General features: G+C 36.4%; 1 protein-coding gene across 1 annotated transcript in view; it reads left to right on the top strand.

Annotated features, from left to right (window-relative positions):
• The window catches only part of LOC150086919 (uncharacterized), a 290,440-nt gene that overhangs the window by 98,220 nt on the left and 172,840 nt on the right, over positions 1-19,380 (top strand). The window contains exons 4-5 of the mRNA XM_090372322.1: positions 6,246-6,493; positions 14,356-14,538. Of these exons, the coding sequence (XP_090228448.1) occupies positions 6,246-6,493; positions 14,356-14,538 (431 nt within the window). The remainder of the gene's footprint in view (positions 1-6,245; positions 6,494-14,355; positions 14,539-19,380) is intronic.

Raw genomic sequence — 19,380 nt, 5'->3', positions numbered from 1 at the left:
TTGCAAGTGCTACATAAGCATTTAGGGAAATTCCGACATGTAAACATTCAACTTACATAGAGTTTCATGGAACGCAACCCTTACGTAAGTCAGGGTGTGGCTGTAGTTAGAAAATCTCACATGAAGGGAATAGGGTTGTGTTATTCTTTGTTTCAGCCTGCACAACATTTAAGTCTGCCCACAATCGCACTTATATGGATATGGTACACAGTTGTGGAATATGGCCTGAGTCTCTAGTGTGCTTAAAAACCAATAACAGCATCCACGCTAACATTCTCAATTAGCATATACTTCAAACAATTATACTGGGTACATCATTATACCATACCAGACCTGGTGCTGTAACTTGTGATATCAAGACAAGACTTAGAATGTGTGCTGTTTTTGCTGATGTAATTTTGAATTTAGTTCACTTTTTAAGAAAAATTGATTCCATTTCATTGAAGAAAGTGTCCCATTACAGCAGCAGTTATAGAAACCTATAAAAGTGAGGGTGCTGTATGATCAAATAAAAGTTCATTATTACAAATATAGCTAAGAGTCCATCGCAATGAGCTTGTATGTATATAAACAAAATTTTTTTTTCTTGAACATTTCTTCCAAATATCTGTCTCAATTATCATCAAAATGAAAAATATGTATAATATACAAGGTGGTTATAATTAAAGTGCATCAGTTCACCCGGTTGTCAGGTGGAAACTGTTAAATGATAAAAGATGAAATTGGAAATAGGTACTATCCAGCACATAAAGAAATGGAAAGTGCAAAAAAAATTTGTTTCAGAAACACCCAGGGGTGGGGAAGGAATTGGCACTGTCTGCCATAATTCCTGTCTATCTCATGACATGACATGACTGTTGCTGCCATTTATGAGCCGTTTTAAAAACTGGAATGGGAAATGCAGTTAACACATTTTGAAATGGTACTACAAAAGAAGGATTGTGCTTTGTTGGTAAAGTTGTTTTATCAGAAAAACGGCATTTAGAAAATACTGGCATTTAAAGAGATTAAGGAGAAAAGTTCTTTCCCAGAATGGGCTGCTCAAAATGATGAGAAAACTAATGAAATGGGTTGTTTACCTGTAACTCATATATTAGAGGATGTTAACTCTGCCACCCCACTCTAGTCAAAGCAGCTGTTGTTTGAAGAGTGCTCTTACTGTGCCTGATGGTACAGCAAAATCAATGTTTGTCTGTTCATACTAGGGCAGTATCACAACAGCTTAACATTCAATCTGTAAAGTTTTTCGACACATCATTCATTGGTGCCTGTACAAGATCCATGTGGTGCAACAGCTAATGAGAACTGATCCACATAATATAATGAATTTGCTCTATATTTTTTGGCAAGGATGGAAGTCAATGACATGTGGCCGAGGAACATCTTATGAACTGATGAGGTTTATTTCTAGTTCAGTGGCAGTTTGGATATATTATGCAGCATGGAGATCTCATCTGCAGGTGGTAGTGGCTCTCCGTTGTGCAATGTACAATGGAGAGCCACTTCATTGTTTGTTGTGAGTTTACAACATATTTTTTAATTGGGCCACTTTTCTTCAAGGAAGTTTGAGCTCAGCATTCAGTGACTTGTTCCTTGGTAGCAGTGGATCTTGTGATTCGTGCTCTTCAGGTGTGAGGATGTTTGGAAAGAACTGTTTTAATGCAGGAAGGACTCCTCTGCACATTGGTCAGCTAGTAACTCAACTACTTCATAAACATTCAATGATGATCACATTGTATCCTGCTACTTTAGTAATGTTGGACACTCAATCCTTGCGACTTGGTTATGGGATATATATAAAAGACAGAGTGTATTAGGGATATATCCATCCTATGGCTGATTTAAATGAAAGGCATGTTTTTTTAACATTCCCCGTGATATGCTTTAGCAACAGTTGATCATGCAATACTGCATTTCGGCATACTGTGAACACAAACAGCCACCACATTGACCGTCTCAATCTTCATACTTAGCATTTCATCCAGACAGTACTCTATCAGTTACACACATCTCCATTGTCTCCTGGTCAGTTTTTGAAGCTTTTTATTTGGACTTTTCATTTCTGATGCATTGGATAGTATCCATTACAAATTTCATCTTTCTATTATTAAAAGTTTTTCCTGCCTGCAGCAGCCAGATAAAGTGACACATTTTAATTATAACCACCCTGTATATAGCTGCTAACTCTCTTGAGATTTGAGAAAGAAAGGCAGCATTCCTCATCACAAAAAAAAAAAAAAAAAAAAAAAAATTACAATAGTAAACCATGAATTCACCATTAAATTGGGAAGAATTTTTGCTTTAAATTTTGTTTTCTGCCTTTAGTTTAATGAATTGGTCACTGGACATGCCAGTCTAAATAGCATAAAATATGTAGAACCCACAGAACATGTATATTCTGTGTTTGATGTAATGGTTACTTTTTTTTTTTTTGCATGTATCTTGCAAAAATAAATTTGATTTAATGATGGACTTCAGTAAGATATCAGTGATACACTGTATAATGTTTAGGAAGACATATATGCAGGTATATTCCATTAAAAAATCTTGTGAAAGGTTAAGTCCATGCATATTGGTTAAGTCCATGCAATCTAGGCAGGTTATCTCAGGCATGCAGAAAGTCTGTTCTTGTTTCTCTCTTCTGGTTTTAATAAAGCATTTTATTTGTTTCTTTTAAACATTATGCCAGGGTCTGAAAATCTGAATATAGCTCTTTTATCAAATGTGCATCACATCACTGCCTCTGTATAACAAAGCCTAACAAGTAGTTTGTGTTTTCATCACATGGCGGCAGTATAACTTTAAATGCAGTGTGTTTAATAATTGTTTAATAACCTATATAACAATTTAATAATAATTGTTTTATAGGTGGCATGAATTCTTATGGTGAAACATTTAAGTACTTTTTCATTTAAGAATACAGTTTGGTTTTTATATTCTTATAGTTTGTAATTTTTTCACAAGTGCTCTTCTCATAAACTTTCAAACGTCTTTTTCTTCATTAGTTTTTTTCAATGTATAATGAAAATTTTCTGTTATATTGTTTATGAAACAAAGGAAAAGGGATGAAGTTTATTATATTTTTTGAATACAGTATTATTTGTTACAGTTAATTTGGAATAGAACATTTATTTATTTTTCTATATAGCACATGTAGTTCTATTCCCAATAATGGATTGAAAAAGGACAGTTTAGTGTGAATAATTGTGTTAAATATTTTGGAAACTGAATAGTTACTAGTTGGTAATTTTGAACATCAAGCTTTGGTTATTTTATGCGTGGGTGTTATATAGGTGGCATTAAAATGGTTAGGTTAAGTTCCTTCGATAAAGGCTTTATGCTGATGTTTATCTTGGGCATAAAGACGTATGTGTGTTGTATTTTTTTGTCATTGCTGGACAGTTACAGTGCATGATGCTCTGTTAATATTGTCATTTACTTGGGAATAAAAAAAAATTCTTAATTTTTCTGTGTGGAGAATGCATTATTTATTTTTCATTCAAAATTTTCTTAGTTTCATATGGAAATTTTAACTTCAAAGACAAAAGTAATGGCATTTAAAGGAAGAGATCCAATAAGAAGCAAGATGTGCATTGACAATAATATTATTGAACAAATTAATATACTTACAAATACCTAGGATACGACTTGTCCTAAGAAAAAGATATTGAGCAAAAAATAAACAATTACATAGGAATAACTAAAACTATAAATCATATTTTCAAATCTAATCTCGTGCATAAGAAAACAAGGACACAAATACATAAGACCCTTGCTAGACCTTATCTTAACCTATGGCTCTGAGGCATGGACAATGAGCAAAGAGGATAGGAGGAGGTTGACTGGTGCAGAAATGCACTTCATGTGCAGAGCCGCAGGCTATACCAGACTTGACATGAAAAGAAATCAAGACATCCTATCAGAACTGGAGACAACTTCAGTACCAAATTTTATTGACTCATACAGAAACAGATGGATCCAGCATGTAAAGAGAATGGAGGATGGGTGCTATCCGAAAGAGATTCTAAACTGCAAACCCTGGGGAAGGAGATACAGAAGCAGACCCCCTGCAAAGATGGAGAGAAAGATCATAACAGGTGACTAGGCCTAATACTGGACAGGAAGATGGGTCTTCTTAGTCACATAATGCCCTACCATTTGTTCATTGTTATCAATACAGGGTGGTTGTGATTTAAGCGTGGATTGCATTCATGGAATGCATGCATAAATCAATATTTGCACAAAATAAGACCCATTATCCCATATAAATACATTAAAATTTGGGGGGAGGGGATTGTATTTCATGGATGCATAAAGTCAGTTTTTTGTCTTATTTTATCCTAATAAATTTAAAATCAATAGCAATTTTTTTTATAATTATCAGGAGATACAGAAGCAGACCCCTGCAAAGATGGAGAGAGACCATAACAGGTGACTAGGCCTAATACTGGACAGGAAGATGGGTCTTCTTAGTCACATAATGCCCTACCATTTGTTCATTGCTATCAATACAGGGTGGTTGCGATTTAAGCATGGATTGCATTTATGGAATGCACGCATAAACAAATATTTGCACAAATTAAGACCCATTATCCCATATAAATACATTAAAATTTGGGGGGGATTGTATTTCATGGATGCATAAAATCACCAATGTAACAGTTTTTTGTCTTATTTTATCCTAATAAATTTAAAATCAATAGCAATTTTTTTTATAATTATCATAATTAATGTAAAATTCAGTGAAATTTGTAATAAGAATTTACATATATTGTATGAGAAAAATTATTTTCATAAATTCACTTGAACGCCGCTGCCTATATAGTACAGTAAAAAAAAATGTGAACATAAAAAACAAAATAAAGAATTAATGTAAAAAATGTATGATAAAATGTATTTTTAATCATATAATAAGATTATTATTATTAAATATATTGTAAGCTTGTGTTATTTATTTCAAAATCTTGCCAAATAAGACCATCTAAATCATGACTAGACTATATTTTGCCTGTTTGTGAAAGAAGCTAGGTCTAGCTTATAACCATCATGATTTAATGAGAAAAGGTTCATTAATTGAAATACAAACACTAGAGAAAAGCAGTTATCATTTTCAAAAATTTAGGGATGCATATACAGGGGATATATAAGTGGTGTATATACTGGTATGTTCTCTATATTTTTAGGTCAGAAAAAACTTTGCATTTTGCAGTTCATGCTGATGTGATGTTACACTATTATGTGCTGGGAAAAGTGATATAACTCACCATATTAAGTGCATATTAGTAACATTCATGCATGTTCATGTACCTTTTATATTTATTCATTTAGTTTTACTTTTATACACATCATAAATTCCTTTAGGCATAGTGACCAGCCGACCGGGCTAGCCGAGTGGGTAAAGTACCTGCCCGGCAACCCAAAGGTCGCGGGTTCGATTCCCGCCTCGGGCTTGGATCAAAGTACTGCAAAAACCTTGGGAGGTGCAATATGGCCACAGAAGCCGATGCGCCAATAACTACCAAATCAAAAAATCAAGCATAGTGACTTATCATTGGAGGTCACCGAAACCTTGCCCATTTATATTTCTTTTATTTGTTTTATATGACCTGGTTTTTGCACATTATAGCCTAATTTGCTGATGCACCAGAAAATTCAAACCAAACCGCAGGTGTTGTCTACCTGATCCAAATCATATGGAATCTACCTGTATGACTGTTGGGAGAGCATCAAGAAATGCTTACTGGACAGCGTTTGGCAGTGAGTGCAGAGTAGAACATCATAATTGTTCCAGGAGAATTGAAGCAAGTGAGGTATCTCTTTTGAAATGAGTTGATGCATTTGGTCCCCATTCTGATTGCTTATTATAAAAGATATTACCCTCGTTATTGACAACATATGACATATTTTTCACTTCTTACATGAATCCTGACTTTGGGCCCATATCAAGAACTAGTGCATTTAATGTGTCATTTAATTGGGCATTTTTGACCCAGACTAGTCCTTAGGTTCCCAAACCTCTACTCCCCAGGAGAATGTGTTAAATTAGGAAATACCACATTTTGTTGTTTGGACTATACAGGTGTAGTTCATGAACACTTTGTTAGAGTGTCATGAACTGCACCTTTTTTTTTTTTTTTTTTAATAAGAAGAACTTGTTAAGGCACTTATGAAATCTTATAGTGAAAATTTCTTATGAAATCTTATAGTGAAAAGATTAGATACTAAATATATTATTCTGTTTACAGACAGCAGTAAAGGCTATGGTTTGGTGGAATATTGTAGCAGAGCTGTAGCCTGTCAAGCAAAAAATCTTATGCATGGTAAACAACTTCCATCTGGCACAATTCACTGTGACTGGCTTGATCATAAGTTGACCACTTATTCTAGTCTCTATTCCAAGTGTCTTTTTGTAGATTGTTTGCCTTTTAATTATCGAGACTTGGGCAGCTTTAGACAAATATTCAGCTGTAAAGGTACACCTCTTTACTGTCAGGTTAGTAGTTTTTTTTGTGCTTAAGAAACCTTTGTTGCATGTTTTTATTTTTCTGTTATCATGTTAACACGAACTATGAAAACACAGGCAATAACATACATTCTTATTTATTTCTTTAGTCAGCCCCTGACTCTTTCTTTTCTGAGAAGTCAGGGACTGGCTGTGGTCTTGGAGTAATGTGCTTGGACGTGGGAAAACATTTTGCAGCATTTGAGCCATACATTGATCCAAAAAATCCATGGCCTATTGTTAACCTGGTGGTGATGCCAGTGGCATGCCACACAGGTGCTCTTCAAATAATGTTCCTATTAACTGCTAATCAGTGATTAAAAATCTGAAGTTTTTCTACCTTCCTGAATATAGTCAAACTTTTACTGCAATAGTTTATGAAATGATTTTCTTATGGTTTTCAAGGAATTGGGTGCAAGAACCCTCACGCACCCAACCACCATTTGGATTTGCTTGAAGAATTATATGGTATTGGATAAGTGCCAATGCTGTGTTTGTTTATAGTTTCAGGTCACTTTTTTTTCCTCTCCAACTAGAAATATGACCAGTATTCTTTCAAAATGGCCACTACTCTGAGGGATCAACATAGTCTCAATGTAGTTTCAAATTTAGTGTGTTGTGAAGGGCACTGAATTTGATAAGTCTGAAAATTTAAGTAATTAATAGTATCAAATGAATCTATTATGTTGTTTTAATTCTTTTAATATTTATATACGTAATAAAGTAGAAATATATGTGCATTGCACAGCTTGAAATTTCATACACTTAATTAATGGTCTTCTAAATTGGAAATGGAAGAGGCTGATGTTTCTATTTTATGTCTAATATGTTGGTTTGTAATTTTTAGCAAAATGAATATATTTTTTTGGTTTTTTCTGAAAATAAAAGGTATCTTCCATATGCACACAGTTAAAAAAAAAAAAAAAAAAAACCCAAACCCTTTCTATAATAAGAAAATGGACATGTGTCAGGTACTGCCACCATCTTTGCTATAAATGAGGGTGCCACCACTACCAGGTTAACTCTTGTATATGCTGGTATATTGGCCACAGTTGAACAGTTACAACAAAGCTGTAAGTAGTATCTCTGGCTGCAGACATCTATAAGGTTTTGTGAGGTGGGTATAAATTTAATTTGTTTATACTCCGGCATGACCACCAGGTCAGTGGAGTTTACAATAAATTGTCAATACAGATGTTAATCATATTTAGCAGTCATGTGCTTGAACCCTAGTCCACTCAAGTAGTGCATGCTACTGCACTCATGCTCCTGACAACTCGACTACGTCAGGCTCATGATTACTTGATGAGTGGGAATATATTGTTGCAATTGTAATTTGTCTTTGTTTATACAAGTTAATTTTTATTTGAAAATTTTACTATTGCTTAATAGTGTCCATGCTTAATAATGCCTTTTTGAAATGATTAAATTAAATTGTTTTGTTATACTGTTCAAATTGGTTTCTGGTATTATCATTGACACCAGTGCCATAGGTTACTAACCTCATTTCTAAGCAATGTGGAAAGCTCATAGTACACTGGTCTGTGTTGCAGTGGGAACAAGTTACTGAATTTGGGTTTGAATTTTGAACATCTGCTATAGTCACCTGTTTTATCAGCCTTCCACCTTTCTCCAACATGAAAAAAATATTTGGCCACGATTCAATTTCACATGGATGCAAGTCTCATGGCCACTATTGATAATTTTTTGGAGAATTTGGATAAAATCATTCTTTGAGAATTGAATTAAACCTTAAAGAAACAATGGCAAAATTGTATCAATAAGGAGGGAGATCATTAAAACAACAACAAAAAACAGGTATTTATCTATCTTTCTTGCTTTTTTGATAATCAAACTCAGAACTTTTTAGTTACTGCTTGTAAAACTTGTTTGGATACAGTCATGTTTCATCAGTCAAATTTGAACTAAAGGTTGAGTTCAGAGATAAGGTTTCTCAGGAAAATCTGGAAAAAAAATAAATAATAAATAAAAAATGGAAACATGACTATATGTTGCACAGAAACCAAGGTATCCATTTTATCCTTGAAATTTTTACATTCAAGTGAAGAGGGCTTAAGCCAATCCCAACACACTAGGAACAACGCTTCTCGGCAGCATAACTCACAGAGGCTCTTGACAAGAATATGGCTTGGCAGCATGGATTGCAAAATGAGAAAGTTAACCAGGTTATTTCACATTTTTAAGACCACCATAACTGCATCTTCTGAAACTCTTCTGCATACCTGACAACTCTTCTGATTTAGAGGTTTTTTGATAATTCGGCATCTCTTTTCCTGTTTTCCCATTAGTTTGGGTTTTGTCCAGATTTTGGTCATGTTTGTGCATTTTTTTCAAATATGCAGATTTATTATTATTATTATTTTTTTTTTATTGTTGTTCTTATATTATTTCTCCCTGATTAGGGGTTCCACCTTATGACGGGTATTGCTGCCAAGTACACAGGGTGGTTGTTATGTCTTGTGTTACTGTTGGTCAAGGAACTATCCTACAGGTATTCAGGATTGCGACTTTCTGGAGTTCCTTGTAGGTGTTCTTTGCGAGACCTGTTGCTGATAGGCTGTTATGCAGGATCTTTGGCACAATACCAGTGGTTGACACGATGATTGGGCTGGTCGTTACTTGTGTTATATGCCACATCTCTTTGATCTCCTGTCTTAGTTTTGTGTACTTGATTTTTTCTTCATGGGTTTTCTGGAAGTTGCAAGTGTTAGGCACTGCTATGTCAATTAGATAGGTAGTTTTTCCTTCTTGTTCACAAGGGTTATGTCCAGTCTGTTGTGCAAGATTGTCTTATCTGTTATTATGGCGTGGTCTCCCAGTACAGCCTGTGGGTTGGTGTCTCTAGTACTGCCTGGGGTTTGTACTTGTAGTACAGTACACTTTCTTTGATCAACTGGTATTTCCTCGCTAGCTTCTGATATATTGTCATGGCTACCTGGTTGTGTCTATGAATGTACTCAGTGTGGATGATCACCTTGCATCCCATGGTGATGTGTTAGATTGTTTCTGAGACCAGATGGCATCGTTGACATGTATCATCTGACACTCCAGGCTTCTTGGTGATGTATTTTCTATAATTTCCGGTGTTGATTACCTGGTCTTGGATGCCGAGCATGAATCTTTCAGTCTCGGGGAAGAGCGTCATGCTTGTGTGCAGTTTTAATTATGTGATCTTGATGGTCATTGTAGTGTCTGCCATGGAATGTCTTCTTTGCCCATCTTTCTAGCTTTGATTGTGCCGTCTAGATGGGAGAGGACTCTTCACTTAGGTTGAGTGGGGTATACTGCTTGTCTATCTTCTTTACGGCCTGGTAGAGTGCTGCTGTGTTTTTCTGGAATTAATCCTTCAGGTTAGCAGTTGCTGTTTTCTGTTACTTTGATGAAGTCTATCAGGCCCCTTCCTCTCTCTTTCTGAGCTATTGTCAGTCTCTCTCTGTGTCTGACTTCGGGTGGTGTAGGTGGCTATTGGTCATCATTGTTCTTGTCTTTCTTATGATATTCTTTAGCTCGGTGTTAGTCCAATCTATGACCCCAAAAGAGTATGTTAGCACTGGGGCTGCATAGATGTTTATTATTATTATTGTTGCTCTTATATTATTTTTTCCTGATTGGGGGAGGGGGGTTCACTACCAAGTACACAGGGTGGTTGTTATGTCTGGTGTTACTGTTGGTCGAGGAACTCTGACTATTCTACAGGTGTTCAGCATTACGACTTTTTGAGTTCCTTGTAAGTGTTATCTGGAAGACCTATTGCTGCTAGGCTGTTATGTAGGGTCTTTGGCTCCATATCAGTGGTTGACATGATGATCGGGATAGTTGTTACGTGTTGCACATGCCACATCTCTTTGAAGTCAAAGAGATGTAGCATATGCATTAGGCACATAAAGAATGGTTTAGAAGGTGTGGATGGCAAAGTTTGATAGATGACATATAAGGGAAGATCTCATTGAAGTGTATAAGGCACTGAAGGGATTGAGTAAAATGAATAAGGAAGGTTGTTTTCCCTCATGGTGAGATGAAAACCATGGGCCACAAATATAACATTTTCGGTAATAACACTGAAATAAATTGCCTCCCAACATAGTAGGGGCAGTGATCCTGACTAAATTTAAAGCAGAATTAGATTGAGTACCTTGTTGGAATGGGAATAGTATGAATTTTTTGTTTTATTTTATTTATTTATAATAATAATAATAAAGGGAGCATGATTAGCCCAGTGGTTACAATGCTAGACACCAATATCATGAACCCAGTCCAAATCCCACCATGGGGGGGGATTTGCAGGGGGAAAAATCACAAAAGTCCATTCATTGGACTTTTGTGACCTACCTTCCCCAAGGTCAAAGTGACAGCTGAAGCAGAGAGTGTTGCCATCTGGTGTTGCTTCCATAACTACCACTGGATGTAAAAGCCAAAGCTAAAACAGATTCACCTACATAGCTGGATGAAGATGAGAAGTAGAAAAATTGAACATACTGTGTTGAGTGTGGCATGGGATAAAGTCACTCACGTTCAGGCCTTAGGCAGAGTGGTCAGTTCAAAAAAAAAAAGTCCGAGACAGTTTCCCATGGACAACAGTGGAGTGAGTGGCACTGTCTCCCGTATGGCTACCACAACTGAAGGGCAAGACCACCCAGCCCAACCAACTGGAAGTGCCTCCTGTACAACTATGCTACTGATCACCCCGAAACGAAAAAGCCAACTCATTTAATGTAGCATCGATACAAATATATATTAATTATGCAAGCATGCTATGAAGTAACAAAGTTAGATATAGACATGACAATGTACAGGACGAAACTACACACCAAGTGGTTGGAATGGTTCCTGACCATTCAGGTCATCAACAGCAAATAGTAGACCAGAGATGGTCCATCAAAAAGGACCTGGTAGCTCCTGCAATATTGGAAAAATCAATCAGGATGTGAGTGACCAACTATAAACAACGAACATGGACACAATGGAACCAGAACTGGAGGAGGAACAGCAAATACAAGAACTACAACCAGGAGTAGCCAAAGTGGAAACAGATGAGATTGCGATATCCAGAATAGAAGAGCAGAAGAAAGCCCTGGCAGAATTCAAGGGAATGGACCCCACAAAGACTCATACCATATCAAAGCAGAGACCTAGCAGAATCCTATGGCAAGTCACAGACCACCTCAGTAGGCGAATAATACTGGATTATCTCAACAACAACACATTAATACTAGAACCCATTTACTATGCCACTGTAGCAGCCACCAGGATGAACAGAAGGGAAACAGAGAACAACATAACACAAAATGCAAAGACAAGGAACTACCAGCATGGGAAAGAAGGCTACAGCAGAAGATAGAAGAGATGAGTGAAGATAGGCCAACTGGCCCAGTACCAATGGAGTAACAGAAGTAAGAATCCGATTAGAAAAGTGAAGGCCATCCTCAAGAAAGACAACATTCACAGCAAACACGAGACCTATAATCAGAGGATCGAAGAATACCTTGACATCCACAAGTAGAAACTCTTTGCACTCAGAAAGACACTTTGCCATTACAGGTAGAATGCTCAGAGGAAACCAGACAACAGGATATTTGATGAAACCAGAGAGCCTTCTGCAGGAAAATTGGACAAGATGAGAAGTAAAGCGACAGACCCCCCCCCCCCAATTAGAAGACACTTGAAGTTCTGGAGCAACCTGTGGAGCAGTAAAGTTAGCTATAATGGCTGTGCACCCTGGATAGATCTAGAAAGGAAGAAAACCAAGAACATACAAGAAATGACAGAATAGAAGTACAACAGTCAATCAGAAAGTCCCACAAGAGCCTGCGCGATTACTTCCAAGAAAACACAGCACCAATCTATCGAGCCATAAGAAAGATAGACAATGGCACTCAACCTCAACAAGGGGACCACACTCACACAGGCAGAAAGACGGGTGAAGAATACATTCCATGGCAAACACTACAATGACCTCCATCAAGACTACATAGGCTTCCAATGCTTGGCTCACAAAAGGGAGGCTCCTTCCTGAGACCAAAGGATTCCTGCTCACTATCCAAGATCAGGTAATCAGTACTAGGAACTACAGGAAATACATTGCCAAGGATCCTGGAGTAACAGAAGACATGTTGTTAATGCCACCTCACCTCAGAAATAATCCAGCACATCACTTCAGGATTCAGGGTGATCACTCAGATAGAGTACATTCACAGACACAACCAGGTGGCCAGGATAATACATCAGAAGCTAGCACAAAGATACCAGCCGATCAAAGAAAGTTTACCGTATTACAATACGAGCCTCAGGCCGTACTAGGGACCTCTACTCATGGACTATTCTGGGACTGTTCCATAATAATGGACAAGATGATCCCACTTAGTAGAACAGACATAACCCTCATCAGCAGGAAGGAAATGGCTACCATCTGATTGACATAGTGGTGCCCAACACCAGCAACCTCCAGAAAACATACAAGGAAGTGCTCAAATCTAAAGACAGGAAGTCAAAGATATGTGGCATATGAAACAAGTAATGATCACTGTGTCAACCATCAGCATGGTGCCAAAGAGGCTTCATAAGAACCTAGCAGCAATAGGCCTCCCAGAGAACAATTACATGGAACTCCAGAAAGTCGCAAACCTGAACACTTGTGAGAGAGTTCCTCGACCAACATAATAATAGTAATAGTAACAGGGCACAACCAAACCATCCCATGCACTTGGTACCAGTACCTGTCATGGGGCAGAACAAAATCCCATAAAAAGAGAAAATAGGTTTTTTTTTATAATAATAATAAATTTTTTGACTTGTGAAGGAAAATTCCACTTCCTTACATCATTTTTCCTTATTAATGCCAAATATATTTAGACTTCCATTTAATTATTTGTTTTTATGAAAAAAATAATTTAGAAAACTTTCATTATTATAAAATATGAAGACTATTAAAAAATGTGTTTCATGTTTGAATATCCATCTTGAACATATTGTGGTATTTAATTTACTCAAATACTTCTGAAATTTAAGTATTTTGTTTAATTTTACCATTAAATTTTATATATTAAAACTATTAATGCTGTCTCTGCAGCATTAATAGTTTGATTGACACAGCAAATCCCACCATAATGCAGTAGACCATGGTTCAGTCAGTGCACTGATATTTCTCAGTTCATGTGCCTTTCCTTTTACAGCACTCATTCATTGACTGCAATTGTATGGACGCATTTTTGCATCAAGGCACGTTTTGATGCAAATTTACATTTTGCCAGTGAACAAATCAATACTGCATCTCTCTCTCTCAGGCGCCTCCGTAGCCAGGTGGGAAGGGGCAGCAGTGCGTAGCACATGCTTCTTGATTCAACTGGGGTTCGAGCCCGTCACTGCCAAATATGGAGGATGCGGAAAGGTCAGGGAATGACCACTGCATATCCCGGAGCAATATGGCCTTAGTTGCTAATGTTCCTAAAAACCAAATAACAAACAAACAACTGCATCTCTCTCTCTCTCTCTCTCTCTCTCTCTCTCTCTCTCTCTCTCTCTCTCACACACACACACATACACACACACACACACACACACACACACACACACACACACACACACACACACACACACACACACACACACACACACACACACGATCTCACTTACATAATTTTGCATAGATAGCTACATATAGGTGAAACCTCCATGATCTTTATGAAGTGGCCAAGTAGGTTAATTGGGTTTTATATATAAATGTGCTGTAATATCATATGATATAATATTTAGAATCTAGATATATTTACTGAAGAGTTTAATGCCAAAATTAACTCACACTATATATGATCTATATTTTGATATGATTTCTGTAGTTAGCTATTGCCAGTGGACAGCCAGCAGGATTTGGTGTGTTAGAGTATGCCTCAGAAAAAGAAGCTTCATTAACTCAGGAACAGTTAAATGGATTCCAAATTGAAACCAGTAAAATTAGAGTATGCCTTGCAATTCCTGGTATTTCGGCTGTAAAACTTCATGATAGACTCATCAGAGACTTAGTAAGACCGATTTTTTAAAAAATTATTGTACGGTTTTGTTTTATTGTTATCACATTTTACGAATTTTTATATTCCATTTTGAATTTTTATAAATATATATACTATAGAACTATTTAACCAACATTCTTGGGACCTGAGGGTGCCGGATATGGGGTTTTTCAATTTTTAGTTAGCCAAAAAAACAAAAAAACACATGAAAAAATTCAGGTAAATAAAAAATAAATATTTATAACTACAGGAGGTCCTCAGTATCTGAATACTCATTATCCAAGTCCCCACAGTTACAAGGATTTAAAAATTAAAGAATTAAAGGAAGTCCTTGAAAAAATTGACCAGGCACTTGAGTATTTTTGTGAGAACGACCCTCTCATGATCTTGCAGCAAAAGTTAAGTACGAAGTTGACTATCTAAAAAAATACGGCAAAAAAAAAAAAAAAAACTATGGATTCATTCTTTATCCGAAAAACTGAAAAATAGTGGAACTTCAGTTAATTTTAACCTTACATTGTTCGACATATTATAATAAAAAAATGTCTAATAAAATAATTGTCTCATTTTTCAGTCCCTTCAATCCATTTTTTACTATGTACAAATACATAATACACATTACGAAAATTTGGTCCCCGTTTTAAGTGGAATTTTCTGGAACCAATTATCTTCAGATAACAAGGACTCCCCCCCCCCCCCGTAACATTTTTATTCCATTGTTCTGCTTCCAAAATGAATGTATCCTAAGTGATTCACATCAGTTATATGGCATCATCATCAGAGGGAATATCTTCAGAAATATCTTGACTGATTGAAAAAGATGGATTTGATGTGATAGTCACATCAGAAGTTGATGACTGGGGCTAAAGGATTAAATGCTGTACATTTTGCCTGTAGAGGTTGCTACGAAGCCAGTTTCAGTAAGCTAAGTTGTTTTAAATGTTTTGATCTTTCTTTTATAAGCAATTCCTGTGATGACATGTGATGCTCTATAGCAAAGCTCTGCTCCATTCCCCAAATCAATGCTTCTGTAAGTCTTATCTATCAGTAGAGATTCTTTCTTCAAATGTAGCACTGTTTCATTATCATCATCATCACTCTCATTATCTTTATTTTTGTTTATTACCATAACACAGATTTCACTGTCTGTTAGCTGAAGGATAACTGGAGCATGATCATCAGTATAGAGGCACTCTTCCACTGCATTTTCATCCAAGTCATTCACTACAAAATGGGAATTTGTAGCATAATTCATTGTCACTAACAATTTTCTTCCCTTTAAATATCCTAAATCCAATAAAATCAGGTTCTTCTTTATCTTCATCCAAGAACATTGATGCTGTCTGCAGATAAGGCCAACCATGTTTCAAAGTGTCTTCAGTAATCCTGTCCCAGGCTTTTGCAGCAATCCAGATTGCATTCTTGATATTAAAATCTCTTTGATATTTTATTATTCCGACACCTTTATTGCATTCCATGTGCATTTTATCCTTATTTTATTTTATTAATAACAAGATATGCATCAGGTAACCTTTAACAGTGTATCTTATAGATGCACTGGAATGACCTCAGTATTCCTTGATCCATTGGCTGAATCAGACTTGTATAGTTAGGTGGCAAATACAAAGCAAATACATTATCTTGCTGTTACTCGGAAGCCCAGCAGACACAATGTACCTTATCCTCTGGAACAGAATAGTTTTCAAACCAGTCAGGGAAGATTTCCTTGGTTACCTATTCTTCTTTGTTTGTCCTCTAAATAAATGGGAAGACTTTAACTCCTTTGAAAACTGTTGGATTTTTGTTTTTTCCATCAGGCTTTTAAGCAACTTTATTTTTATGTGATCTCCTGCATCATTTGCATGCACTAGCACTGTTAACCTGCCTTTGGATTCCTTGAACCTAGTGGGTGCCGATTCTCTGGTGCAAAACAGGTTTTCTAGGAATATACCTCAAATATATAGAAGTATTGCTAGCATTATACACCTGCTCTGCAGTCAACTTTGCCTCATCAATTAATTTTGCAAATTCACTCAAATTATGCTCCTGCCACTTTATAAACAGCAGATGTTTTTTCACTGGCAACTGCCAAGATACGAAGACCACTATATGACCACTTTTAAAATTTTTCTTACCAGTCTGATATATACTCACATGATGTTGTTCAGCCTAATTGATTATGAAAATTTTTTGCTTGCTTGGGCCACGATGAAAGAGTGAGAATAAGTGGGTATCATTTGCTTTGACGCTGTTATATCCATTCCATTAACAATCTCTCTCTCTCTCTCTCTCTCTCTCTCTCTCTCTCTCTCTCTCTCTCTCTCTCTCTCTATGTACAGTGTCCGTTAAGGACGTTGGTGATCATGGTCTTCCACAGCTCTCGACCTTTTGCTGTTCTCAGCAGGTCTAGACTCTGTACGTTCATCCAATTGGTCAGACTACTAATATAGTTTATTCTTTGTCTTCCTCTGCTTCGCTTTCCATTCACCTTGCCTGTCATGATGATCTCCTCCAAACCTTCCTTCTCATGATGTGCCCAAAAAAAAAAAAAAAATTTCAGCTGCTTTTCCCTTATGTTCCTCAGTAATAATCTTTGCATTCCTGCTCTTTATAGTACCTCTATATTCATGGTATGTTCAGTACAGGATATTCTGAGCATCTGTCTATAAAACCATATTTCTGTTGCCTCCAAACGCTTTGCCATTTCTTGGGAGATTGTCCAGCATTCACTACCATATGTAAGGACAGGTATAACATAACAGTTCAAAATCTGTTTTTCGTTTTCAATGACAATTTCCTATCTTTTAGTATGTTGCCCAGTTTCTGAAATGTGGCCTTGGCCATACCAATCCGTCTTTTGATTTCATTATCTGATCATGCATCTTGTGTAACACAACTCCCTAGATAATTGTATTTCTCTACTTGTCTTATGATGTTGTTCCCTATTTTCAGTATCCATTTGGGCACACTTTCTTTTTGCTGAAAACTATGCACACTGTTTTTTTAATGTTTATTGTTAAGCCTTTCCTTCTACCTTGTTCCACTACTTTGTCTAGAAGTTCCTGTAGTTCTTCTGTCTCGGCAATGAGAGGATATCGTCTGCATATCTGATGTTGTTTACATTCTGTCCGCCAAATGCAAATCCTCCAATTCCATGTGTTCGCTGTAGCGGTTGAATAGGTCCAGAGAACAAACACAGCCCTGTCTTACTCCCCTCAGAATTCTTATGTTCTCATCCCTGTCTTTTCCAGTTCTCAGGCTGGCTGTTTGTTCCCAGTATAAGTTCCTGAGTATCCTTATGTCTTTCCCATCTATGTCTAAACAATCTAGAATGTTGAAGAGTTCTTCGTGTTTCACCCTGTCGAATGCCTTCGTAAGATCAATGAAACATAAACAGGTCTCTCTGCATTTCAGTAGCCCTCTCCGACATTATCCTTATCATGAAGATAGCATTTCTTGTTCCAGCATTTTGCATAAATCTGCATTGTTCTCCTATCTCCGACCTTATTTTATTCCTTATCCTCATCAATATTATTCTTAGAAGAATTTTAGTAATATTACTCATTAAGCTAATGGTGTTTAGTTCACAATCAATAGCCCCTGGTTTCTTTGGCAGAGCTATGAATACCATTAACAATACCTTGTCTATTTCTGTGTTCTTCGTTTGGTGTATTGTCATCCTGTGTTGTTCCATTAACTTGGGTAAATCACTATTACCAGAAAATTTTATCAGTTTTTCTTTTTTATTTCCTCAAATCATAGATAGTAGATGTACCCAGTCCTTTTTTTGGGACGGTATGCAGCGGTATGGCATATCAGCACCTTTATTAATAGTGACGTGTGACATTTGGATGTAGTACATTTCGAAATTTGTAATATTCAGTAAATTTTTTTCATCTGTTTACCTTCTATTCAAATGAACTTAATTATTAAACTAAATTTGCATTTTGCACTGTCTATCATTAAGATATTTGCTGTATAAGACTTTATAACCATTTTTAGAACTTTAATTACTCACTCGGACTTCTTTTTAACAAACTCCTTTATAGACAATTTTTTTGAATTCCCCTTAGTACTTTTGAAATAGTTGCCGTTGAGAGAAAAAATTTTATATAACCAATGGATTAGAAGAGACTTAACTGGGTATGCACTGTTCTTACTTCTGGCAATTTAGGCAATTAGTGCTGCTCCTAAGCATGAATTAAGAGAACTAAAGGGATTACCATTCTACAAGTTAGTGGTACTCGTAAAACCTATCCAACCACCTGTCCCACATACCGAGAAGTCGTGCTGGTCAGCAGTGAGCAGATCAAGGGGTATTCCTGATGCGGACAATGGGCTCTGGTCAACCATCTACTGTAAGCGCCCTGTTCGAGAATTAGGAGAGGGTGATTTTATTTTTCCTTCTTGATAGGAAACATTGGCCTGAAGATATCAACTCTCAAGTGATATTTGGTGAGACCAGTTCTGACCACAATCACGTTCAACTGGTTCTGTCGAACAGGGCCCAGCACTCAAATGGTCAAAACAGTATTGTTGATTAATGTATTAAATATTATTTGTATTTAAAATTTTTGTTCAGTGTAATATAAAATTATTTTATTGTTTTAGTTACAGTAAAATTTGAAAAATTAAAAAAAAATCACTATTACAAAAACACCCCGCATAAGTTTTGCACAGAACCCTAGGACTCCGCAAGTAATTCTTGAACAGGGTCCTGCATGTTTTGGGACTGACTCTGGGAGAGAATGAAGTTAGAAAATTGTCAATTCAGTTTCAGTTAAATGAAAGAGATGTAATTTGTGGATTTCGGGAATACCTAATTGAAAGACGATTTCGGAAGAATTGAAGCAT

The sequence above is a fragment of the Mastigoproctus giganteus genome, chromosome 4 (assembly GCF_048544385.1).
Source record: "Mastigoproctus giganteus isolate SK-2022 chromosome 4, ASM4854438v1, whole genome shotgun sequence".
Taxonomy (NCBI): domain Eukaryota; kingdom Metazoa; phylum Arthropoda; class Arachnida; order Uropygi; family Thelyphonidae; genus Mastigoproctus; species Mastigoproctus giganteus.
This window is presented reverse-complemented; position numbering and strand designations above follow the sequence as displayed.